Source organism: Amblyomma mixtum, chromosome 10 (genome assembly GCF_055824585.1).
Source record: "Amblyomma mixtum isolate Tamu chromosome 10, ASM5582458v1, whole genome shotgun sequence".
Classification (NCBI taxonomy): domain Eukaryota; kingdom Metazoa; phylum Arthropoda; class Arachnida; order Ixodida; family Ixodidae; genus Amblyomma; species Amblyomma mixtum.
In genome coordinates, this window is record NC_143021.1 from 7,160,349 (window position 1) to 7,186,824 (window position 26,476).

At 49.1% G+C, this 26,476-nt stretch overlaps 1 protein-coding gene and 1 pseudogene across 3 annotated transcripts in view; one reads left to right on the forward strand and one right to left on the reverse strand.

Moving 5' to 3' along the window:
- The window catches only part of LOC149325069 (uncharacterized), a 43,811-nt gene extending 29,645 nt beyond the window's left edge, over nt 1–14,166 (forward strand). The window contains exons 1-3 of one of the 3 annotated variants that reach the window (XM_089563916.1): nt 509–905; nt 10,024–10,647; nt 13,700–14,166. In XM_089563916.1, the coding sequence (XP_089420042.1) occupies nt 10,423–10,647; nt 13,700–13,924 (450 nt within the window). In that variant the 5' untranslated portion in view covers nt 509–905; nt 10,024–10,422 and the 3' untranslated portion in view covers nt 13,925–14,166. Of the gene's footprint in view, nt 1–508; nt 906–6,904; nt 10,648–13,699 lie in introns of those variants that run through there. The other 2 variants (XM_089563917.1, XM_089563915.1) reach the window with 2 other exon arrangements.
- On the reverse strand, nt 8,006–8,625 carry LOC149325070 (uncharacterized; annotated as a pseudogene).
- Nucleotides 14,167–26,476: the final 12,310 nt, after the last annotated feature.

Genomic DNA, 26,476 nt, shown 5'->3' on the forward strand with positions numbered 1-26,476 from the left:
AACCACCAGGCCCAGGCGCCACTCTTCTCCGTCCATCCGTCAGCTGCTCCACACAGGCCGCCTCTGGCGCCTACGTGACCTTTTTCCGGGATACCAGACCTGGGAACCGTGCCGGGAGCCCACGAACGCTGACGCTGCGGTAGCGTTTCATCGACGTTGGAACGCCAAGAGACTCCTTGACTGCCCGACACCCAGCCAGTCCTCCCCGCTCGTTGCTCGAATAAGACAAGTAGTGTGAACTTTCCTCTTTGACTCTTTTTCCTGCATTTATCATAAGCACTTTGTTCTGTTCCCCCGTGTGTTTTTCCCGTGTATTGTTGCGTTGTTCTCTTGTTCCTTTCCTTTCTTCTCGCTCATATTGTAATTGGTTTCCTTTCCGTTAAAAGCCGCCTCGTTTATTGTTTGTACTTTGGTGTTTGTTGAAAATAAGACCTGCAATCTCACAGAGTCCTCACAGCGTGCTCCAGATCGGCGGCGTCTGTGCTTTCACTGCGGGGAGCCCGGTCATCTGTATCGCCAGTGCCCGTATCGACGGGGGTACTGCAGGGGTTTCCTGTCGACATGCCCCGCCCACCATTCGGTCAACGACCGCGGAAGATAGAGCGCTACGTGGCCCAGCAGCGCATGCCGACTATTCCTCAGCGGCAGTCTCGGTCTCCATCACCACGCCGACCTCCGCCACAGCCCCAAAGCTCCTCCTGGATCGCGCAGAGACGGTCGCCAAGCCCCCGCCTGGAACACTAAAGACAGCGACCTTCTGGCGCGAGGCCGCTGGCAATCGATTCGAACAAGACCCCCCGACAACGCGAACAGCGACCGACCGCGATTTAAAGGCAACGACTGCTGTACCTGAACTCGGAGATCGATTCTCGTTGGATATACCCGTGCTTCTCGACGGCTCTAAGGTTAGTGCTTTGATGGACACTGGCACTGATTTCTCGATTTTAAGCGGAAAGCTAGCGTCGCTTCTTAAAAAGGTAATGACGCCATGGTCCGGCACGCAGATTCGCATGGCTGGCGGACTTGTCGTAACTCCGCTTGGCCTGTGCACGGCAAGAGTCCAAATTCGCAGCTCCACATTTGTTGTCAGCTGCCTAGTTCTACCTGACCGCTCCCGTGGCTGTATCCTTGGCGCTGATTTTCTCCGGGAGTATAGAGCTATTACTGACCTCCGAAAGCGCACTGTCACATTTTCTACCGAGAAAGCTGATGTTTACCCGAGGACTGTCAACGCCGCGCCGCCCTGCGAATATCTGCCGAGAGCGTTTGGATTCCGCCACGCGCCAGTATTTTTGTGAGCGTTCACTGCGACGGACTACGTTAAGGGACAGCGGTCGCAGAAGGCAACCTGTCCCTTTTGCTCACCCACGGCATCTGCTCAGCGCGAAGTTTCATCCATCTTCGCGACGGCTGGTCTGAGCTCCTGGTGACTAACTTCACTAACGTGCCCCGGCACCTTTTTCGTGCTACTGCCATCGCATTCGCCGACCCCTTAGCGGAGATTTCTGAATGTTTCGCGTTCGAAGCTGTTGACCTGTGCGCCCATCCCTTGACGCCCTTGACATCAGTCCGGACCTTTCGGTGACTCAACAGCGAAAACTACGTGCCCTCCTCCTCGAATACACTACCTGTTTCGCTTCTTCGTCGAAAGTCCGGCAAACGGCTCTTCTGAAGCACCGCATCATTACACCTGACGATGCCCGGCCTATCCATCAGCAGCCGTACCGTATCTCACGGAAGGAGCGTGAGGCGATTCAAACGCAGGTGAGGGAGATGCTTTCAGATGGAATCATTCAACCTTCCAGCAGCCCCTGGTCGTCACCTGTCGTGCTGGTGAAGAAAAAGGATGGGACACTCCGCTTCTGCGTTGATTATCGAAAACTGAACAACATCACTAAAAAAGACGTACACCCGCTGCCTCGTATCGACGACTCGCTCGACAGGCTTCGTCGCGCCCAGTACTTCTCGTCAATTGATTGAAAGAGTGGGTACTGGCAGATAGAGGTCGATGAGCGGGACCGCGAAAAAACGGTTTTCGAGACACCAGACGGACTGTACGAATTTAAAGTGCTACCTTTTGGGCTATGTTCAGCGCCGGCAACTTTCCAGCGGATGATGGATACCGTTCTCGCTGGACTCAAATGGCAAACTTGTTTGGTTTATCTCGATGATGTCGTCGTATATTCCGAAACCTTTGCAGAACACCTTGAACGCCTGGGGACAGTATTAGACGCCCTACGATCGGCCGACTTAACGCTCAAGCCCGAGAAATGCCACTTTGGGTACAAAGAGTTGAAGTTTCTCGGTGACATTGTGAGTGCCGATGGCGTTAAGCCCGACCCCGAGAAACCTGCTGCTGTCGCCGACTGTCCTGTTCCTACAACAAAGAAAAGCGTGCAACGCTTTTTGGGTCTGTGCGCATATTACCGCCGCTTTATCGCCGACTTTTCAAAGATTGCCGAACCCCTGTACCACCTCACGCGCGATGATACACAGTTCGTGTGGGCCGCCGAGCAACAGGAGGCTTTTGCCGAGCTGCGCAGACGACTGCTTACAACCCGTGTTCTTGCGCACTTTGATGAAAAGGCTGGAACCGAAGTCCATACCGACGCTAGCAAAGAAGGCCTCGGCGATACTCGTCCAACACCAAGGTGGCGTGGAAAGTGTCATCGCGTATTCAAGCCGCACGCTTCCTCGCGCTGAAACAAACTATTCGGCCACAGAAAAGGAATGCCTCGCGGTTGTGTGGGCAACCAAGAAATTTTGTCCTTACCTCTACGGCCGCCCGTTCAAAGTGGTTACCGACCACCATTCTGTGTGCTGGCTGGCCAATCTTCGCGACCCATCGGGGCGCCTAGCCCGATGGAGCCTCCGCCTCCAAGAATTCGACTACACCATTGTTGTTGTTGTTGTGACTGAGAAAAGGATGAAAAGGAAATTGCACGGGCCTGCCAACTGGCTCCAGCCGAGCCACCACCGCTGCCACGTGCAGATAGAGGAGAGTAAAAGATCAAAGAGAAGAGAAAAAGGAAAGAAAAGGCGCGCGTCGCAGCAACAACTGCGTCCGCCGGAGCGGACGCTGCTGAAAAAACAGATAAGCGGCCGAAGCCGCGCTCGCCGAAGCGAGAACAGATACACTGATGGCTGACCTACCACCATTGTGCACAAACCTGGCCAGACGCACTCTCTCGCGCACCCGTTGGGTTAGCCGATGATAGCATAGAGGACGATAGTGCTTTCACTGGAGTTGTCAGCGACTTACACTTAATGACCCGACAGCGAGCTGACCCAAACCTGCGACCTATCATTATCTGGAGGGCCGAGCTTCCGACGTACCCCGACAATTTTCTGGAACCTGCCGGCCTTCTGCCTCCGGAACGGCATTTTGTTCAAGAAAAACTCCAGCACTGTTGACCGAGCGCAACTCCTCGTGGTTCCGACAGACCTCCGCGCCGATATCCTTCTTGCTTGTCACGATGAGCCCACCTCCGGCCACTTGGGCTTTGCCCGATCACTTGCACGCGTGCGCCAGGCGTATTATTGGCCCAAACTTTCTCACGCCGTCCAGCGTTACGTAAGAGGCTGCCGCACGTGCCAACTTCGTAAGGCGCCTCCTCTCAAGCCAGCGGGTTTGCTCCAACCTATTGAACCGCTCGGACGGTGTTTGATCAAGTCGGCATTGATCTTCTGGGCCCATTCCCTGTGTCATCGGCCTGTCATAAATGGATCATTGTCGCGACCGACTATTTAACAAGGTATGCGGAAACTAAGGTGGTGCAGCGCGGCACGTCATCTGGGATCGTCCAGTTTTTTATGCAACAAGTCGTGCTGCGTCATGGCGCACCGTCCCACGTAATCACTGATCGAGGTACGGCGTTTACGGCACAGCTCATGTGCGACGTGTTCGAGCTCAGTCACACGAGCCATAGTAAAACCACCGCCTATCACCTACAGGCGAACGGGCTCACAGAGAGACTCAACAGAACGATCGCCGACATGATCGCAGCGTGCATAGACTCGCAGCACAAAACCAGGGACGAGATTCTCCCGTATGTCATATACACCTACAACACGGCCACCCAGGAGACGACCCGCTTTACACCATTTCGTCTGGCCTACGGACGTGACTTTCAGACGATGCTGGATGCAACGCTTCCATGCTGCATTGATGACCACCCACTCACGCCAGACGCCGAGCAGTTCGCTCAGCGCGCCGAGGAAGCACGTCAACTTGCCCGTATTCACATTCAGCGGCAGCAGAGCACGGATGCGCGCCGCTACAACCTTCGTCATCGGCACGTCGAATACCATCCCGCTGACCAAGTTTGGGTGTGGACCCCGGTACGACGCCCAGGCTTGTCCGAAAAACTGATGTGCCGTTATTTTGGACCTTACCGAGTTTCGCGCCGTGTCACAGAAGTGACCTACGAAGTTCTTCCTGGCGGGGCTGTGCAGCCTCAGCGTCGCCCACCCCACTCTGTGGTTGTGCTCGTAGTTCGCATGAAACCGTATTTCACGCGGTAATGTGCAGTACGCTCAGTGTTCCGCTAGTTGTCGTGTGGGACATCTTCGCCAACCTCCCTTGTACATTTTTCTGTGCTTGTGCTGTCGTTTTTTCCCTTCTATTGCTCGTGCTCCAGTCCCGCTTTTATATATATTTTTTTTTTTTGGGGGGGGGGGGGGGAGTAATGCCATCTGATGTTCTCAGGTGCCGCTTGAAAAGAAAGACGTTGAAGTGTCTCGCGCCGGCTGGCTGCCGTATTCTGCTGGTTAGCGACCTGCCGCCCTATCTTCCGTTACAATACGTTTACGTGCCAGACAAGCACTTAGGGCTGTGAGGGAAGCAGTAGTGGAGAGCTTCGGCCTGATTTCAACCACTTGAGCTTCTTGAACGAGCAGGAAAAATTTGCCTCTTTCTTTTCAGTTTAAATACCGAATAGTCCTCTTTTTTTATCGACGTAACGAGAATGTACGACATCCCACGCGTTCATCACGCAAACGAAGCCGGCATAGGAAACGACGCACGGTGATATGATGGCGTTTAAGGCGGAAAGCACAATGAAGCGTCTATTTTAGAATCGCTGTGGTTTCCTCTGCCTGAGTCATTAGTAATTCCGCTCACTCTTGCCGAGGAGCAGGCGTTACCGTTTAGCTTCGCAACTGGACTGCAAGCATTACAAAGGCGCGGAATTTAGCAGCGGGTATGCCAGCTTTTATTGCGCAAAAAAAATGCATGCAAAAATAAAAGTAACCAGCTCGTGTGAGTCACTTTACGCTGCTGCCATCCCGCCGCGGTGTCGTTCAGCTGCTAAGAATGAGGGAGCGGGATTGAATCCCTGCCACAGAGGCCGCACTTCAGTGTCCGTGGGACTCAAAAACAAGAAAAAAAAACGCACATGACATGCGCAGTATCACTGCGCGTTAAATAACTCCAGGTGGCTGAAACTAACCCAAAGTGGCCTACTACGGCCACTCTCTCTCATTCCCACCTTTTACTCGTGTTCCTTCATACGAACTCGTCCAAATTTCCGTACTGCCGAGCTTCATCAGTTCCATCACGGAATGGTTCGGGTGTCCATCGCGCATGAGACAGTTACTGCGTCTTTCATCACCTCATAACCGCCCCACCCCACCCACAACACCACTGCCAGCCTAGCCGAAGCGAGAGTTAAAACTCTAATGAACTAAACAGCAGTCGCCTTTGTACGTGTTGGCATGCACGTGACTAGGTTCGTATTCCGCCAAAAAAGTAATCAGTAGTCTGATAAAGATCAGGCATATTCTAACAGCTCAGTAAGCGGTTGTTCTGAATTTGGTTACGTTGAAGGTCCAGAGCTGTCTGCTTGCCACTATCCAAAATTATCTTCACTCTTTTCCTTATAAGAGACTCTTCCATTATTGGGTTTTTTTTTTGTTTCATTATTTATTTTATACTTTCTTTTGACATTGTTGCAGCCCACATTTATTGGACTATTTTACTGCGTTGCTTCGGTGGAGTAGGCGAGGCTCCCTCCTACCGTCATTGTTTTCTGACGAGGCCAGGTCCCTGTATGCAGCCTTCGGAACTACACTGTGTTGACACGTTCTCATTGTTTTCGATCTGGCGAGCTTAAGATCCAGTTACACTATAGTGTACTAGAATTAGGAGTAGTGGGTCGAGGGAAGGCGGCGGGCTGAAGCTGTTTGCGCCGACACCGACAGATGGCGCTGCCGCTCCCTTCACCTTAAGGGCAGAAGTTCTGTGCTTAAGGGCAGAAGTTCAGTCGAGATTAGACGTAAATCAGAGAGCTGTTGGAAGATTAGCACTAGGTGCCCACGGCAAAACCACAAACGAGGCAGTACAAGGGGATATGGGCTGGGCATCGTTCGAGGCACGGGAAGCTAAGAGTAAAATACTATATGAAGAACGCCTGAGGAAATTGGACGATAACAGATGGGCAGCTAAGGTATTTAAATATTTATACAGAAAGAACGTTGACTCACAGTGGCGGAAAAGAACTAGAAAACTAACCAGTAAGTATGCCGGTCATGAGGACGGAGAAAGAAAGAGCATTAAACGACAGGTTAAAAACGCGGAAGTTAAAAATTGGATGAATTCAATGGAAAAGAAACATAGTGTAGAACTATATCGATTCTGGAAAAGGCAGATCAGGAAAGAATTTTTCTATGATAACTCAAGAGGCAGTGCCCTACTTTTTGAAGCTAGATCAGGGTGTCTTAGAACGCGCAGCTACAAAAAGAAATTTAACGAAGAAGATGACACATGTGCAGTGTGTGGTAGATCTGTGGAAACAATTGAACACCTCATAATCAAATGTGATGGTATCCATCCGGATGTCGATGCAGGCACAGTCACTCTTTCTGAGGCCCTAGGGTTTAAAGATAACAATGGTCATGTAAATAAATCTGCAGTGGAAGTCAGCAAAAAGCGATTGGAGGATTGGTGGCTGAAAAGCAGAGATGTGGCATAAGGTTAGAATAGTAGGAAACCGTAGGCAAAGTTGATGGAGAATCTTAATGAGAATTGCCAACACAGTAAACAAAAAAAATAATAAATAAAGAAAAGCTGAGCATGGTGGCAATTGCCACCACCCCGTTTCAAAGGGGGCGCTCCTATCCATCCATCCATCCATCCATCCTTAGAGTTCCTGTATCTTCACCTGGCAAGCGCGCGCTCGCAGCAGCTCGGCGAGTAGCTGGTGATCAGGCAGGTATGCTCCTGAAGTTATTCGGGCTCTACGAGGTTTAATCTTACATCAGACATTTATGGAAGAAAGGCAGATAGTCCTCTCTTGTAAAGTCATAAACTTTCCGTGTGACGTATGGCTGGCGTGCGTTCACTGTAGCTCACATAGGCATGTGAAGAGTCTGATTGCATTGGAAATATATACAAAATGGCTTTATTTGCAATAATTCGCAAAATATTTCCGAGAAAACGCAAAGTTGCATTGGTGGAACTGACTGCCGCGAATTTTACACACTCCTGCTCAGATTAGCAAGTTTGGCTCTTTTTCGCTTTGCGCTATTTTCGCTGTTCAGTCCTTTGACGAGAAAGTGCAAGCGCGTAAGGACATAGGAACAGACCACCTTCATGCTGATCTCTTCCTTGTGTACACTGCACCCAATAGCATTAGATGAATGAATGTTTGCCTCACAAGCGATATCACGTCGGAGATGCTGTTGGCGTGCAATTCTCCGGTGCTGAAGCATTCTGTAAATAAATTTTCCAATTCAGCGACGAAGCAGTACAAATCTTTCGAGGGGTAGAAAAGTCCACCCCAGTCACAATGTTTTGTATACTCGGATGGGAGATGGTGCACTGCTGCCTCATTTGGTTCCGCGAGAAGAATGTCTTTGCAAGACGCCCAGTTAAGTTTCAAGACACATTTTCTGGCCACGTACCCTGCCATATAATAAATAAGTCTTGAGTCACTCTTTTCGACCACTAATGGCAAGTGTTGGTCATTTGCAGGTGGCACCTTAACGAGAGAAGTCTCAGCCTGGTCTAGTTTATGCTGATAGCGTGTGTTTCACAATTGAGGGAGCCGTGGACGAAAGCAACACCATCGTATATAGTTCCAAAAACTTGTGCAGTGCCCAGAGCTCAGATGGTTTAGGGACTTCGCTTAGCTGAAACGCATAATTCTCGCGAGGCTCACATAACTCCGCTGCTTCGTCATTCTGGGACGTAATAATCGGTGATATATCCCCTTGTGTGCACTGCCTCTTGGCCGACAGGTCGCTGGGCACTTGCGAAGACGTTCTTTTCCTTGCTGGCCTCTCGCGCGAGGGCTTTTTGGACAGATACGCGGGAATGTTGGGCAGAATTGTTGGTTCTGCATCTGGCTAAAGAGATGGCTTGCCACGTGGTATGCGCACCTCTTTGAAGTTGATGATATGCACGTAGTCTCTTAATATGTACTTCTCTTCAAAATGCAGCTCACACACGGCGGACGTCATTTCCAGGGGCTTGTCCGCACGGTGCATGTTGCGCTGCCATGTGCGGCGCCTTGTTTCGTCTTCAGGAACCCAGAATAATGATAACTTCGGAGCATCCTTCACTCCACTGTAGCCGGTCCTACATCCAGGAGCAAAACAATAGTTCCTCCGCCGAGGTTTGCTCATCTCGTAATATCATGGGCTGCACAGCGCAGAAGAGATGAAATCAAGACGCACATGAATTAACGTACGGAGGAAAAACGCTTGCCCACGACGATCTTGTTGAAACCAGCGCGCGTAACCTACGTAGATGCGTGCACGTGCTTAGATTGCCGCGCAAAGTGTTCCGTTTCTCGTACGGTCAGTGGATGGCCCCTATCTGTTTCCTGGAGAAAGTCACGGGGTGCACTGAATTGTCTTGGGGAATTACACCTATGTTAAACAGCATAACAGAGCATGGCACGCTGAAAATGCACTCCAAGGCAGAGCGCGCTCCCCGTGTAACAAGCCGGCGCCTATCGCAGCGAGCTCCGGAGTATGATGGGGCTGCCAAGTGAAAGGCGCAGCAGCGCCGCCGCGCGGCAGCCCGAGATTTCGGCGCCGCCTGCTTCACGCGCTCCGCTGGCGCGGAGCTTCACTCGCCCCACTACTTCTAATTCTAGTACACTATAGTTACACACCGCTCGTTGAACGAGGAATGCGCCATCACATTTAGCGAGCTCTTTAATAATGAGGCTTTACATACACCTCCAGCTATCCTAAGAAAGAAAAGCGTGAGTAGTGATCGATCTCTCATTGAATTAATAGCCAGGCAACAAGAAAAAATGGAGAATGAAAAACCTACTACAGATCCGCAGAAAAGTTCTCAGGTCGGAGCCGTCGCGTATTTCAGCGGAACGCCGACAAAAATACTCAAGTTGTAGCACTGCTGCTTCATAAGGCGAAAAACTGGGCCTATTGCATTTTCACCGCCCTGTCTCTTTCGCACAATGTACCCTGCAGACGAGCCACCATGGATGAGTATGGACACGGATGAAGCACTCCGCCTGTGTCTGGTTTATTACTTACTGTGTTTTAATGTCTCGCTTCAGAACAGTCCAGAAAGCTGCCTCAACTGGATCACACCTGTAGAACTCGTGTATGCGATATGCGTCTTCAACATCCCGAACTGGAGTTGTAACCATCAACCAGCGCTCCGAAAGGTTATGCACCTTAGCTGCAGAGTAGAAGAAACCTAAGCTTCAGAAAATGAGAGGAGCATTATAGTTTAGCTTGCGTTGAAAACAGAAGACGCGTTGGAAGTTGGATATTCAAATTTTATTTTTCTTTTGTAATTTTGCAAACCTGCTCCATGACGTCGAAGTCCGGACACGCAAGCCGTGACGAAATACGCGTCTCATCTAGAAACATTCCTGAAGATAACGTTGGCTGGGGGCATTATCAGTGAATACGCGTATTAAGATATTGATTGGTGAAGGGGACTCCCCTGTCTGAGTGATCTCGCCGTAGGGATAGCAGGGGCCCCTCGCTACTTGGCACTCCTTTTTCCGGCAGATCGCTCACGCTTTCTCACATGCCGAGCAGATCGGAGCTACCCGCCTTGCGCGGAGGCCAAAGCTCCGGAAGCGTCGCCCACGGGGCTCTCCCCACGCGCCGAGCGGAAGCGGAAGATGTGGACGTCCGAACCGAGCTACCGCAAGGGAGGTCGGCCGAGGGAATCACTCCTTGCGTCCCGGAAGACTGGTTTCCTTGGCATGGCCCAAGGAGACGCCCCCCGGGATCCTGATTGGTGCTTCCCAGGGATCCTGACATCACGCGGCGGAAGACGCGCGTGGGCCGCCCCTCGGCGGCAAAGCCGTCTTGCCGCACGAGCGTCGAGTGCAATCACGGTAACGCGGTGGCATATAACCATCATGGGCGCCCGGTGGTTCACCGTTCGACCACCGTCGCCCGCAAGCCCCACTTGCCCCACCGCCAACAACCATGGCCGGCGAACACGAACGTGTGGCGAGGGGACTCGCCTGGACCGCACTGCTCGTCTTCTGCACGTGCTTCGCCGTGGGACTGTGCCGACCGCCCGAGAAATACGCCAACGCCCAATCCGAGAACGCAATTCAGCACCTGGATATGGTGCGGCGGGAGGCGCGCTGCGGTCTTCCGCAGCCCAGGACCATCTGCGTGCAGGACATCTATCCGAACCAAAGCAAAGTGAGTGCCCTTCCGGCATGGTTTGCCTTGCGCGCCTCTCATTTATTGCCAGTCGACTTCGCAAATAGAAGAGGGTGAGGTGGAAGTTTATTGTTCGAATTTTCTTTGCCGCATAGCTACAGAAAAGAATGCTTCGCATATATTTCCGATATAAGCATTGGATGCGCAGAAATCGATGCCTCAGCAGCAGTGATTCAAGTGCTACGGACAGACACGTCCCACTAGTGTACTCCGAGGGACACATGCTCGTACTCTACATGCACTTTTCAACTTCGACGTATGCGAGAGTGCAGTCGTTTTCCTGCAGATGCAGTCAACATTAACTGGTCGTAAAGACCGCGCGTATCTCACGTGTACCTCGGGTGTGCCTTGCGATGGCTGAATGGGTAGGGGGCAACGTGAGTGGTGGGAAGGCAGCTGCGATATAAGTGGACACCCGTCTGAACACCTCTATACACATTCGTTTACTTTTGGGGTTTTTTCTATATTTTTGACCTGGTACCCGACTCGTGAAGTATGAGCATCAACAGTGTTATGAGCCCATCGAGCACACAAGGATTAAAACACATTGCGCACTGGTCCAGCTGATTGTTTACACCTTCCGTGGTGGTTGTCAAGTGAGTAATTTTGTCCCTCTGCGTAACTTGGCCACTTGAACAATGCAGTGCCAAGGGAATTACACATGCCACCGGGGACAGAAATGCGCTGACTCATGATGTGAAACAAGTAGAGCAGAACTTTCTGTTCCGGTTTTTATTCGAGTGTTCGCACGACCTCCCCTGCGGCAACGTCGGATATACAGTTGAGGCAACCTTTCATAGCAAGGAGCGTTTTAACGGAAATGTACGGTATTTTTTGGTCAAGGTCGCCATTATCAATTTTCTTTATTTTAAAGAAAGCACTTTTCGCTAGCTCCCTTCTCCCCGCGAAAACATGGTTGACGCATGAGGGCCGGCATTATCCTGCGCCGACGCTTCCTGGCGGAAAATGAGGTGCATCTAAAGCGGGAAGCTTGATAAGCACACTGGGGATACAGCAAGGACCTTTCTAATTGCTTATGGCAGGCACGTGTGCCCATGCGTGCAAGAAGCAGACTCTGCACATCTGCACACACGTGGCCCGCTAGTGTGATGGTGCAGTATGTGCATGACTGCAACGCGACCAACGTGGTGGCCTCTTCTTGGCAAGAAGTGTCTCATATAAAGTAAGCAGAGGTGCGAAGGCTTTCTAGTCACAATGACTTGAAACGTGGAGTTGGAGAAGTATTCAGGAAACATCAATAACAAAAGTCTCACGGGTTTTTTTTCTCTTTAATGAGGGACACTAACTGGTTCACTTCCTAAAGCACCTGGATAGTACAGAATAGCTATGTAGTCACTGAACACATATATTGTGCCTTCGTATTACTACATTAGTTCCCCAGCTATGTAATATAACAATTCCCAGTTCTTAGCAACAGCAAAAAAGTAGGAGTTAGTAGCATTCGCTGCCTTACATTTCAAGTACAAAGTGAAAAGGAATGTGATGGGTCTCTCGCAACACGGATAAGACTTTTCGCCTACCTTTCCTTGATTCATTGTCAACGCGTATTTCCACAAGCGGTCGGAGAACGACACCAACTCTGTAGCTTTCGAGTGCGCCAATGTGTACTCCACTGCGGCGCCGTTAGCGACAGAGACGCGCGGGGGCCCCGCTGTGGGTTCCCAAATACGCGGTCGCCATTTCACACGAATCATGCGCATGCACGAGAGTGCATGGCTTGCCTAATAACCTTCTCCGTTTTTAAGGCGAAAGCCTTTAATGCCTCATACTGTCGTTAGCAGCCGTGTCAGCAGATTTGTCCGCGTTTCGGCGTCACTGCTTGAAAAGAAACTGCGTCGAGGAAGGGAATCGAACCAGTGTATCTGGTATTTGAAACGGAACGCTACCACTAGACCACGAAGGCTCAAGGTTTGAGCACGAATACAGGCGCATCTAGTGAATTCATGGGTTTCATAAATAAAATAAAAGGAATAAAAAATGAAAATAAGAAATGAAAAATAAAAAACAATAAAAAATAAGGAAGGAAAAATAAGAAAGAAATATACATGAAAAATGAAAACCATCGAAAATAACAAAAATAAAGCATAAAAATAAACAAAAGATGAAAAAATCTCTGCCGCTCCCGTAACCGAGAGTAAGGTAAGCATGAAATGTTTACGGGCAGAACACATTGGTTGTAGGTCGTACTAGTGAAAGTCTTGAAATGGGTCTAGTGTTCAACACACCACACCACACACTCCCCTATGGGGCAAGAACGTGGAGGCTAACAAAGAGGGTTCAGCTTAAGTTAAGAACAACGCAGCGAGCTATGGAAATGAAAATGATAGGTGTAACGTTGAGAGATCGGAAGAGGACGGAGTGGGTGAGGGAACAAACGCGGGTTAATGACATCTTAGTTGAAATCAAGAGGAAGAAATGGGCTTGGGCCGGGCATGTAATGCGAAGGCAAGATAACCGCTGGTCCTTACGGGTAACGGAGTGGATTCCAAGATAAAGCAAACGTAGCAGAGGACGGCAGAAAGTTAGATAATCCGCGAGCGTGTATACATCTGCCTGCCAAAGGGGGAAACTTCATGAGCTGAAGTCAGCCCAGCGGCCGGTCTTTTACATGCGTGAGCTTGGGACCACAGCGCCATCCTTGGGGACGGCGCGGAAGCAGTTTTTTCGCCCCTGCACGCGCGCGTGATCAAGGCGGCCGTGTTCCGCCCAAAGCCCTTGTCGCCCTGGAGCTCCCTTCTTGCTCTAAGCGGCCCTCTCTCGTAGAGAGTCTCGTTAAATCTCGCACGGTACACGGATGCTCGCGTTTCAGTGCCCGGGTGAGTGGAATTCAGTGCCCTGATGTTGGCTCTCGGTCTCGGCGTGACGTCACCACACTGCCGACAACGGGAGCTAAAAGCATTTTGTGCATAAAAACAAACAGTATGCCAGGAAGAGCTTTCGCCTCTCAGCACTTTAGAGAGCCAAAGTGCCCCTGAAATTTCTTTCTGTGTGTGTGTGTGTGTTTCTGCAGATCTACGTGCCACACTGCACCGTGGTGCACTGGTGTGGCCCGTACACGGGCTGCTGCGACCACGAGGACCAGCGCTGCCAGCCCAAGGCCATCCAGAAGGTGGAACGCTGGTTCTGTGTGCACGAGATGGACTCCAGCGGGGACTTCAGCCCTAAGTTCGAGTCGCTGGCCTTCGACAACCACACCGAGTGCGAGTGCCGATCCAAGAACGAGCACATTCGATGATGCAGTGCGCCGCCTAGTGGTGGACAAGCGACCCCGCTCTGCACGCAAACGCACCTCGACTCGCCCGGCGGTGGCGCCTCCTGCTGCCTCCATTCTGGCCCGACAGGGACGGCCACGTGACGGCTTCTTCAGCTCAATCGGCGCGTGTGCCGTGGCACCCACCTGCTCGTCACTTATTCACCATGTTCCGTCCGTCATTGTTGCACGTTATTTATTGCCGCCATGAACCATTCTCTCAGAACCAGTTCTATATATAGAAGCCGACGCCCTCCTAGTCAGATCATCCATTATTTATTTGCAAATAAATATGAATAGTTTTACAAAACACGTCTTTTGTGGTCACTGCTTTCCTTTGCAGAGAATGTACATGCTCCAGTCAATGTTTCGATGCACCTTGCATTCCCAGCCTAAACTGAGAATAATTTGCACTGGAAGCTGTAAAAGATGGGAATCGCGTGGTGGGTGCGATGGGCGCAATGTTATTTTGCGGTACTGGAGAATTGTGCCCATCTTTTCCGCAAGAAGCAGGGATATTCTCGCGCGACTCGCGTCGTTTCTGTCGACAACGCTCCGTCAGCTTCTCTGGCGCAGCGCGAGAAAGCAGACACAACTCTTCATCAGTTTTGCTTTACTTTTTTTTTAATCTGTGCAGTGCGTGGAATCCCATTGAGCGTCATATTCGCTTCTCGACCGACTGTCGCACGGCCGCCAACAACAACCTATAGGAAAGAGGAAGAGAAGTCACCCCGCAGACGTTTCTCCGAAGCAAAAGAAGGACATCGCAATGGTGGCTTCGTGAAGTTCTTCATATAGGGATGCTTGTTGCCTGCTATCGTTGCGACTCTAACGTAAGTGTCATTGCCTCAGGTCTGCTTTCAGTGAGCGGCTCACAAACACAAATATGGCGTGTGTAAACCGCCTACACACCGGTTTACGCATCTGAAAGGCTTTTGCAGCAGTTGAAGCAGTTGTGCGCCAGAAGCAAGGAAGATTTAAAATCAAGTGAGCTGGTTTTTATGCTTCAAAGCTACAGATGCGACTATGAGTCGTAATGGAGGGCAGCTCATTCATTTTTACCGTCGCAGGTTTCACACGGTGCGCCGAAATGTCAGTATACAATAGTGCTTTTGCATTTCGTCTCGACCGAAATTCGACTGCCGCGACCGGAATAACGTCCGCAATCTCGTGTCCAGTATCGGGCGGGTACGAAGTCAAGTGACCGGCGCGGTAATGGCAGTTGTAGCGTGGTACGGTAAGCGAAAACTTCTGTGGTCACGTGGATGTCCCCGATGGTGGCCGCACGGTGCGCTGCAGCACATCGTATACCGCAGCGATCATAGATGGCGGTTAGGCTTTGTGCACCCCTAGCGTCAGAAAATGCTTGGAGTTGAGAACTCCCATTTATCTCCGCAACCTTCTGGCGCATTTCATCGCTGTACGTCTGATATTGATTGCTGTCTTTGATATCCGTTATTGTTTCCGAGCACATAAAGGTGTGAGTACGATAAAAGTATATTACGTAAACACGTACAAGTTTTCCCACAAAAATAAGACTCCCAGTAAAATAGATGCGGGGGTTTTTACGAATAGAACCAAGTGTTGGAATTAGGAGTATTATCCTAAAAACATAAATTCGTTTTATGACCAATATATCCACTACAAAGCTGTGAGAAGCAATGAGGTTGCAACAATAAAGTGTTTCTGTGAACGTACGATGAATGCACGGGAGCCTTGAGAGAAAAAAATCGGCTGCTTTGAGCGAAAGATGAGACGGCATTAGGCAACTCTGAGCAGACAACAACCGATAGGCTGGAGCTTTGGACCGAAAACGCCATCTACTCCGTCGGTGAACACTGACTAGAGTGGGACACAACCCAAGAATGAAGTGGTGGATGCCCCTCAAGGAATGCCCTCCAGCTAATGGCATAGACTGATCCTCATGACGTCCTGCTAGCCTGGCATCGCAGAGTGCGGAAGATGAAAGGGGTTTAACCGCGGCTTAATCGGATTAACGGCGGTGTCATGAAAACTTGTCGATGTCATTGGCTGGAAGGCCTCCCTCGAGGGGCGCTTGAGTTGCATCCGTCTGCAGAGGACGCAGGACATAAAAGAAGGGATCACCGCGCCAAGTCAGAATCGCGACGGTGCCACGAAAACAATCTATGTTTACAAAGTTCCGAGGCAATTTATTGCCCGAAATGGTCTGTTGAAACAATTAAGAGCACTTATGGAAAGCCGATGGCGAATTTTGCTCAAGGAAACCAAATGCGCTTTGCCACCTCTAGAGTACTGTGTAGGCAGTATTGACTGCAGGCTGTACTTGTGCTTAGCAGTATTGTCATACCCTTCCCCGCAAGATGCCGAACCCTAGACACGCGATCTTTCCTTCTCTCTTGAAGACTCTCTGATTCGAATCTCCGCCAATGTTTGAAGTAACCGCCAATATTTCCCTTCCTTCAGGCATCTCAGCGACAGGATTTTAGTAGAAGGCGGCGCTCATACAAAAATAAAAGTGCAATAATGTTTTGCTCAGAAGAAATAAATCAGTTGGTCAGCGTCACATGGGATTAATTTTCTGAGTTCCGTCATATCCTCTTGGGGCTGCTGCCAAACGCATGCCAAGTTACTCGCAGAGCGGCAAAAGAACAGACTTTCCGTTGAGTTGATTTTGAGCTCATCTCAAGCATTCCAAACAAATGCTTTCTGTCTGACGGGGTACTACGCATGGTGTAGAACCCCAATCGGAAGTAAACCAAAGTCAATCAGAAACAAACCGGCATTTTTCTTTGAACCGGAGCAGAACCGAAACTATATATCTTTTTCAAGAGATCGGTCTTGCGATCGAAATTCGAGTGCAATAAATATCTTTACTTTAATGAAGCGTATACTTCGTTATATGCTCTTTTAAGCAATCAAGTACTTCCTGCTATTCAACCAATATATATATATATAAGGAAAGAGTTGAAGTACACTTCTTAGAGAAACATTTATTTACCGACGGTTTCGGACGGTGGACCGTCCTTCATCAGGGTAAGAAACAACCTTACCCTGATGAAGGACGGTCCACCGTCTGAAACCGTCGGTAAATAAATGTTTCTCTAAGAAGTGTACTTCAACTCTTTCCTTATGTTATCAGCAGTCGAGCAAGTTTTTTCATCGTAATATATATATATATATATATATATATATATATATATATATATATATATATTGTATTCAGTAGGGGTTCCAATGGCCCAGTTTACTAGTTTAGGTACAGTATTACGACAAACGCGACTGTTCTTTTAACGTTTATTTTGCGAACAGTTTCGGGAATGGTATTCCCTTCGTCAGGGCAGGCTTACAATGAATCCGTTTCGTCAATATAAGGACGCAGAACAAGCGAGGAGGTATAATCTCCGCCCTCTAAACAAACTTGAGAATGAGGGCAGGGGACCGTATAATAGGCAGCACGACAAGTCTCACACGGGCCACGGCTGAACAACAACCAGAAAAACAAACAGGGAGGTGGAAATGGTAAAGTAGTAGCAAAGAACGAGCCTGAACAGCACAGCGATAGAAGGGGCAAAAGAGCGTTAAACCCGGCTCTCGGCGCACACGGAAGCCGCTACCCCCCCATAACTGCACAACCCCGCAAGACGCCGCCGGGTCCGAGCGGGCGGCCCGTATCAGGTATCCTGAGACGCTTGCAAGGGACGCGTTCGAGAGACGGCCAACACTCACTTGTTAACCGCTGCAACGGCAACTTGCGACTGTGCCCTCTGCGTATTTTTGCTTCATTTCGTCGGTTTGCTCTCCTGTCGGGCTTTTCTACCAGACAATCTGGCGCCCCTTTTCCCATAAATATACTAGGCTGTCCAAACCCGTGTCCCGCAGTGAGCTTCCCGTGCTGTGCTGTTCAGGCTCGTTATTTGCTACTACTTTGCCATTTCCACCTCCCCGTTTGTTTTTCTGGTTGTTGTTCAGCCGCGGCCCGTGTGAGACTTGTCGTGCTGCCTATTATACGGTCCCCTGCCCTCATTCTCAAGTTTGTTTAGAGGGCGGAGATTATACCTCCTCGCTTGTTCTGTGTCCTTATATTGACGAAACGGATTCATTGTAAGCCGCCCTGACGAAGGGAATACCATTCCCGAAACTGTTGGCAAAATAAACGTTAAAAGAAAAGTCGCGTTTGTCGTAATACTGTACAGTCGCGGGTAAAAAAGATTAGCACACACGACGGAACACCAGAGTGCCGGAACGAAAACGCGTGGCGCTGCGGGTGGCGAGGAGGGTTCAGTCGAGATTAGACGCAAATCAGAGAGCTGTTGGAAGATTAGCACTAGGCGCCCACGGCAAAACCACAAGCGAGGCAGTACAAGGGGATATGGGCTGGGCATCGTTCGAGGCGCGGGAGGCTAAGAGTAAAATACTATATGAAGAACGCCTGAGGAAATTGGACGATAACAGATGGGCAGCTAAGGTATTTAAGTATTTACACAGAAAGAACGTTGACTCACAGTGGCGGAAAAGAACTAGAAAACTAACCAGTAAGTATGCCGGTCATGAGGACGGAGAAAGAAAGAGCATTAAACGACAGGTTAAAAACGCGGAAGTTAAAAATTGGATGAATTCAATGGAAAAGAAACATAGTGTAGAACTATATCGATTCTGGAAAAGGCAGATCAGGAAAGAATTTTTCTATGATAACTCAAGAGGCAGTGCCCTACTTTTTGAAGCTAGATCAGGGTGTCTTAGAACGCGCAGCTACAAAAAGAAATTTAACGAAGAAGATGACACATGTGCAGTGTGTGGTAGATCTGTGGAAACAATTGAACACCTCATAATCAAATGTGATGGTATCCATCCGGATGTCGATGCAGGCACAGTCACTCTTTCTGAGGCCCTAGGGTTTAAAGATAACAATGGTCATGTAAATAAATCTGCAGTGGAAGTCAGCAAAAAGCGATTGGAGGATTGGTGGCTGAAAAGCAGAGATGTGGCATAAGGTTAGAATAGTAGGAAACCGTAGGCAAAGGTGATGGAGAATCTTAATGAGAATTGCCAACACAGTAAACAAAAAAAATAATAAATAAAGAAAAGCTGAGCATGGTGGCAATTGCCACCACCCGTTTCAAAGGGGGCGCTCCTATCCATCCATCCATCCAGGGTGATAACGAGAGTGCCGGGACGTTCCCATTCTACAGTATTAGGGGGGTTCAGTGGACTGCCACGGACAGCAAAATTGCTGCCTAAAAGCAGCGCTATCATATATTGTTCCCGCGAGTTCCTTTTGACAAACCATCGCGGACATAAAAAAAACTAATAAAAAAGAAGCAATCTTTGCTCATGATAACGCTCGGGCGGTGCACGCTTGATAAAGCTTACTTCCTGCCGTCCCCCCCCCCTAGGCTGCAAAACATGGAAACGGCCCGATAAGCAGGTCGGCGTACCGCAGCGCCACGTGGTGAGATATACGAATTCTAATCGCCAGTGACCTGTGCTTATATTTTTTGCTCGCGACTGTACCTATCTATATATATATATATATATATATATATATATATATATATATATATATATATATATATATATATATATATATTGAAGTGATTTACAATGAACGCGCCTCATGTTCCCTCGTTGGCAGACGAAGAAGTTGACAGCGAAGTGCCGACGCGCAGCTCCAGCTCTCTGGCTGTCTAGACCATAGAGTTTCTTACTACTACCTAGAGGGAAAGCTGGCGGCGCTGCACTTCAGCCGACATGGACGCTCAAAGCATCATGGGGCGGTGAGCTACTTGTTGCGGCACAGTCGTAGTTTTTCGGGAACACAGAGTGGCAGTACTAAGGCGTTTCATTCCGAAAACGTAGTTCGTGTGTGCGCAGACGACTTTCGCGCGAACGCAGTGTGCAAAAGCCATAGTAGTGAAGACGCGACGACACACGACGCCAATAAAAGGTTTTACTCTTCCAAAATGCCATTAAAAAACCTCTTAAAGTATCTAAACAACAACATTTTTTCTGAAAACATATTTACTTTTAAAAGTGCGCCTGTTAATTACGAAATATTAGTTTTTTTAGTGTTCATCACTTGGCCAATAGGAAAGCTAGTCATGTCTTATTTTAGGCAAACTTTGCACTTAAATGCTTTTCTGCTCGTTTGTTGCAATCATTAGACAAGATATTGAATGTTAGGATGTTTGTAGTTATCAAACAGCTTTATTCTTTTATTATTTTTTCGCCAAAAGTTGCAGTTCCGCAACAAGTAGCTCACCGCCCCATGATGCTTTGAGCGCCCATGGTGGCTGAGGTGGTCACGTGGGGTCTCCATGCAAACTCCCATAGACGGCTTGCCAGCTTTCCCTCTAGGTAATAGTAAGAAACTCTATGGTCTAGACTGACTGATTTTGCTGCCGTCCGCTCAGCTGTTTGGTGAACTGAACCGCCGAGTTCACTAGAACGCGAACGCCCTTTCATTTGGTGGAGATGAGGTGTTTCGATCCCCGTACCTCTCGCATCTCAACGCGATGCACACCCGTTTCTCAGCCTTATTATTGGCGTATCTCAGCGTTATTGTAGGCGGCGAAGGTACGGGTACATTCGCCAATACGTCTGCTCCTGCATCGCCTGTCAGCAACGCAAGTCTCCCGCGCCCCGTACGAGCGTCGACCTCTACGGCCCACTGCCCTACACATTAACATTGAACCGCTGGATAATTGTTAGCGTCGACCACCTAACCCGATATGCAGAGACCGCCGCACTACCCGCTGCCACTGCTCGCGACGTTGCCCACTTCCTGCTGCACAATTTTGTTCTTCGCCATGGTGCGTCGCGCGAGTTGCTCAGTGATCGAGGCCGTGTCTTTCTTTCGGACGTGGTGGAAGCCCTCCTCAAAGAGTGTCGCATCATTCATCGGACCACCACTGCCTAACACCCTAAAACTAACGGGCTGACTGAGCGCTTTAATCGCACTCTCGCCGATATGCGCACCATGTATACGTCTCGTCAGATCAGTCTAACTGGGACGCTGCCCTGCCTTTTGTGACGTACGCATACAACACCGCCACCCAGTCAACCACGGGATTTTCCCCTTTCTACCTGCTGTATGGCCGTGAGCCATCCTCCACAATGGGCACGGTTTTGCCGTACACTCCGGACGCCTCCGAATTCACGCCCCTTTCCGAACTCGCCAAGCACGCCGAGGAATGTCGCCAAGTGGCCCGTTCTTTCACCTCGGACTCCCATGGTCGCCGAAAGCATGAACACGATGCCCGTCCAACCCCGCACGTTTCTCTCCGGGTTCATTATTTTGGCTTCGGGTCCCCTCCACTACTCCAGGACAGTTTCTCGAAATTTCGTATACATCATGGCCCTTACCGCGTTGTCGAATCAACATCCCCTGTTAATTACATTGTAGAGCCGCTTACACCCTCTTCGGACATGCGTCGTCGCTGCTGTGAACTTGTCCATGTCAGTTGCCTCAAGACTTATTACGACCCGCTCCTCTTGCCATCACCATAGGTCGCCAGGATGGCTCCTCTTCCATGCCGGGGCCATTGTAGTGAATTACAATGAACGCGCCTGAACTATGATGAACGCGCCTCATGTTGCCTCGTTGGCAGACGAAGAAGTTGACGACGAAGTGCCGGCGCTCGGCTCCAGCTCTCTAGACTGACTGATTTTGCTGCCGTCCGCTCAGCTGTTTGGTGAACTGAACCGCCGAGTTCACTAGTACGCGAACCCCCTTTCAATATATACATGGTCTGTTCTGAAAGTAGTAGGACTCATTTTTTTAAACAAAATTTATTCAAGAGAATAGTACAAACGATTACAATTTCTCAAGGTAGCACCCTTCCGCACCTACTCACTGCTGCTAATGAGTTTGACAATTTTCGTACGCCTCCAGGAACGCCTGGACCGGAATGCTGTTTAGCTCCCTCGTCACGGCCTGTTGAACCACCTCTACCGATCCGTGATGTTTCCCCTCGAGCGTCGATTATATTCTCGGGAATAGAAAAAAGTCTGGCAGGGCCAAGTCGAGGCTGTAGGGGGGCTGAGACAGCGTTGCCGCCTTGTGCGGGACAAAAAATCGGGGTCCTCATTCAGATGACGAAGAAGATCCTACCGGTTGGCCTTTTCCTCCTCTGACAACACTCCCGGCACCAACTTCGCGCACGCTTTCCTCATGGGTAAGTTTTCTGTCACGATCCCAAAAACTTGGGTATGAGGAATGCTCAAGTCATCAGCAATCATTCTGATAGATCACTGTTAAGTAAATGTTTCCCTCGCTACACATTTTCGTTGGTCTTGCTGGTCGAAGGGCGCCTGAAGCGGTCGTCTTCCTCCACTCTTTCCTTACCTTCTCGGAGAAGCTTGTGCCTATCAAAAACACCTGATCTACCCATGGAAGCGTCACCGTAGGCCTCCTTAGTCATGTTGTGAGTCTCTTTGCCCGTTTTACCAAGATTTACTCAAAATTTGATCGCGTATCGCTGATGCAGTAAACGCTCGACGATTCTGCGTGACGAGACGTTTCGACAGGGGTTCACAGTACAAGCGACCTCCTCTTTCTAACGGCCGAGAGCCGACTGCCGATTTTCTCCAGCATTCCCAATATCCGCCTTCAACGATCCTGCACGCGCAGACCACCTCTCGTCCGCCCGTTCGCCCAGGAAAAAACCAGTCCTACTACTTTCAGAACAGACCATGTATATATATACTCAGGCCGTGAGGGACGCCGTAGTGAAGGGGCTCCGGAAATTTCGACCAACTGTGGTTCTTTACCGTGCACTGATATCTCATAGTACACACGCAAATACGACCACCACGGCCATGACCACTAAGCCACTGCGGCGGCCATATATATATATATATATATACTGCCAGCCTTTCGCGCTATGCTTTGAGTATCGCCATCTCCATAAGTTTTAATCTTTGCTGTAGTTGGTCCAAACGCTACAGCACGCGGCAAGTACATGCGAGCCCAAGTTTTTTTTTCATGTATTAAATGCTCTTTGTTGCTATACAAATATACGCAAACACTGCTCGGACCCATAGCCGTTGGCTATGGGTCAAGAAAAAAACCGGCCCAGGGGGGAGTAAAGACAACTTAGTCCTCAAAGTGCCCCGCTAGTCCCGAAATCTTCCTGCCACAAATGCGCGCTGCGCGCAAACTCAACTGACTAACTGCCGAGAAAAAGACTAGCGGGGGGCGAATCGCAGCATAACAGCACGCGAAAATCCACGACTGCAATAGTACTCGATTTTTGAAGCGCAGGGCGTGGTCTAAGGCCAGTGAGAGCACTTCCGCAGCCTGTGACGAAGCGGATACCCTTTTGCGTGAGAAAAAGGCTTCGTGCAACCTAAACGGCCGGCAGCTGTGCAAGTGCATAAACAAATACTACGAGCTTCAATACGTGCCGAATGTGAGTTGTAAAGGTTAGGGTTGAGCAAGTACACGTAGTTTCATATCGTTGCCATTTGTTTACGAGCTTATGGGATGCTGTGTAAGTATCGGCGACACTTAGCGAATCGGTGAGTGGAAAGCAGCCAATTCCCTCTCACCGCTGTCCGCCAGTAACAAAAAACGAAGTGAACCATCACCTTATATATTTGTTTTCAACAGGCTGTAATGTGCTGCTGCCGATTGCAAGAAATAAGACCACCTTCCCTATCGAAAAATCTCATATATATGTGCCATATGTTTCTGGTTCATACGAGATTATGGAATATGTGTCATATGTGTGATATATGTCATATGTGTGATATGTGTCATATGTGTGATATATGTCATATGTGTCTGGTTTACAATTATTGAGAAAGGAAAGGGAAGGGCTGGGGTGGAATTATAAGGCAATTAACAATAAAATAGCTTCCATTGAAGTTAGTGAACTAAAGAAAGCAAAGAAAAAATTTGGACGCGAAAAAAAAAACTACGGGTGGGACCGGATTCGTACCACTGACCTAGAGATCTACGGCTTACTACACTAACCACTACACCACGGCTGACTTTTTTCTTTCTTTATTGCATGGAAGAACTTCCGCAGAAAGGAGGACAACTTCAATCAGACTGGTTCGCGTCTCAAGTTATCGGGCTGCTTAATAGGAGCCCGCCATAGCCCTAACTCAACACTGCATCCCCATCAAAACATCAAAATTCAGGGAGGCACACACATGCATCTAGGCACGGTAGCCAGCTTGGAGGTTCTTCGCGTGCAGCATAAACACTCCACACCAAAGCACACTGTTCACAAAACACAGATTTGGACGATCTTGGTGGCTCGGCATGTCTGTCCATCATACGGCTTTTCCAAAGGCTGAATAGTCCCATCAACACAAACAGATCATAAGGCACAACAGAGTTTTTGCCAACAGGCAGAAGTCTAATAGTGTATGGTGTAATTTCAATGTCCTTCTTAAGAGTTCGTTGTAGTATGTCCCAAAAGAACATGGCATCACGGCACAGGATGAAGCAATGATCAATTGCCTCAGGCACGTTACACAGACGGCAATTCACATTCCAGGGTACAAACATCCCCTGTCATTAAGAAATGTCTTGACAGGCAGCGTCGCTGAGTGTAGTTTGAAAAAGAACGTTTTAGCGGCTGCCTGAACGCACATCCGCGTAACACGCTTTAGAACACTGATGACCAAAGACCCCAGATAAGGCTGCCGATACAATGGTTTAGGGAAAAAAGACTCAGTGAGAGCCTGAGTCATCTGTTTTCTCGAGAGGCTATACAGGTAATCTAAAGAGAAGCGTACAGTGAGGAAACTGAAAGTGTCAGCAACCTCCTTAAGGAATCCCCATAAAGTCCCCTCACGAGCCTGCACAGTCGGTACGAATAAGTAAGGCAAATGAAAACTAAGCCGCCTAATGAGCACAGCTACCAGAAACGGGTGGTTTGCCGATTTGAATCTGGCTCAATGTGAAGTTAAAGTTTTAGCCTACGCTGATGATGTCGCCCTCTTTTGTTCTGACAAAAAGAGTGTACTTGAGGTTCTAAACTTGACTATAAACAGTTCTGCGATGTATCAGGCGCGGCTCTTAATTTAGAGAAATCCAAAGGCTTTTGGTTGGCTAATTGGGTAACTAGGCCAAGCCAGTTCGGTGGCATATGCTGGGACTGTAGCCCTCTTGAGTACCTAGGCGTTCCGCTGCACCAAGTTCGCAACAGTGCAGCCTACTGGGATTCACAAATTGTAACTCTACGGCGGCAAACGCAGGCTTGGATGGGTAGGGAACTCTCAGTGTTTGCGAGGGCACAGTTCTGTAACATATTTTTGTTTGCAAAGCTCGCGTATGTTAAGTCCTGCATTGTGCGAGGAGGAAGGTGCAAGCCATACACAGAATATTTGCAACATTCGTGTGGCGCTCTCAATGGGAGCCCATGAGGCGTGACAACTTGTTCCTTCCCTTAGAGGGTGGTGGAGTAGGCCTTGTTCACCTGTTCGTGCATCAACTTGTTTCCCGTTTTTTCTTTTTCAAATCGGCAATACACCACGGCTGACATGGGAAACTATTTCGTTATATTTGGATGACAAGACTTACGCTATGCTTCCCACTACTTTAGAATTCGACGGTTAGGTGCGAGGTCAAATGTTTATTTGTAAGGTTTAAGGAGCTGAACTACAGCCGATTGCACTTCCACTGATATTGTGAATCTTGATGTGCTCTGTGATAAGCACTGAAAGATCTGATATTTGTATGTATCTTAATTTTCACAGCGCCTGCACCATTCATCGTAGTGCTCTCATTGCACACCTATTGTTAACTATAGTCGGAGTTCTTGCATGATAATACCAGGCGTTATTCGCTCAACAGCTCAACTAAGCCCAGAAGGCAATATTTGCCTTCTAGCTGAGCGTTTGTCCAAGCACATTAGGAACGCCTAACGTCATACTGTTTGGATAGGCGCTGTTTACAACAAGAGGGCACAAGCAGAGAATCAGGGAGAAAAATATTTGAAACAGGCCAGGAGTTTTTTTTATGCGTTGGTTGGGCACTTGTTAATCGCTTGTCCATCCCTTCTTTTCCGCGTGTTTCAAACAGCAAGGCCCACTTTATAAGAGGCACTCATCAGCGGGTATATGTTTCGCACCAGATTGATGTAAGCTGATACGACGCATATCGGAGCTCTTGTGTACGCACGAGTGTCGCGTGTCAGTTGAGGTATGCCAGATATGTAATAAGTGCATACAAGTCACATTTCCGTAGCGCGTGAACTACTATACATGCAGCACATGTGTTCATCTGTGACATTTGTGACGCGTATGAGCTCGTACGTGACACATATGAACTCGTATGAAGCATATGTGCTGATACGAGGCGCATTTGTCGACACATATGGCTCATATGATGCCCATATGAGTCCATACGAGGCACATATGTGGCACATATGAACTCGTGTGAAGCCTATATGTGTTCATATGAGGCACATATACTGACACATATAACTCATATGGGCTGCATACGAGTTCATATGAGGCACATATACTGACACATATAACTCATATGGGCTGCATACGAGTTCATACGAGACACATATCTGACACATATAGCTCGTATGT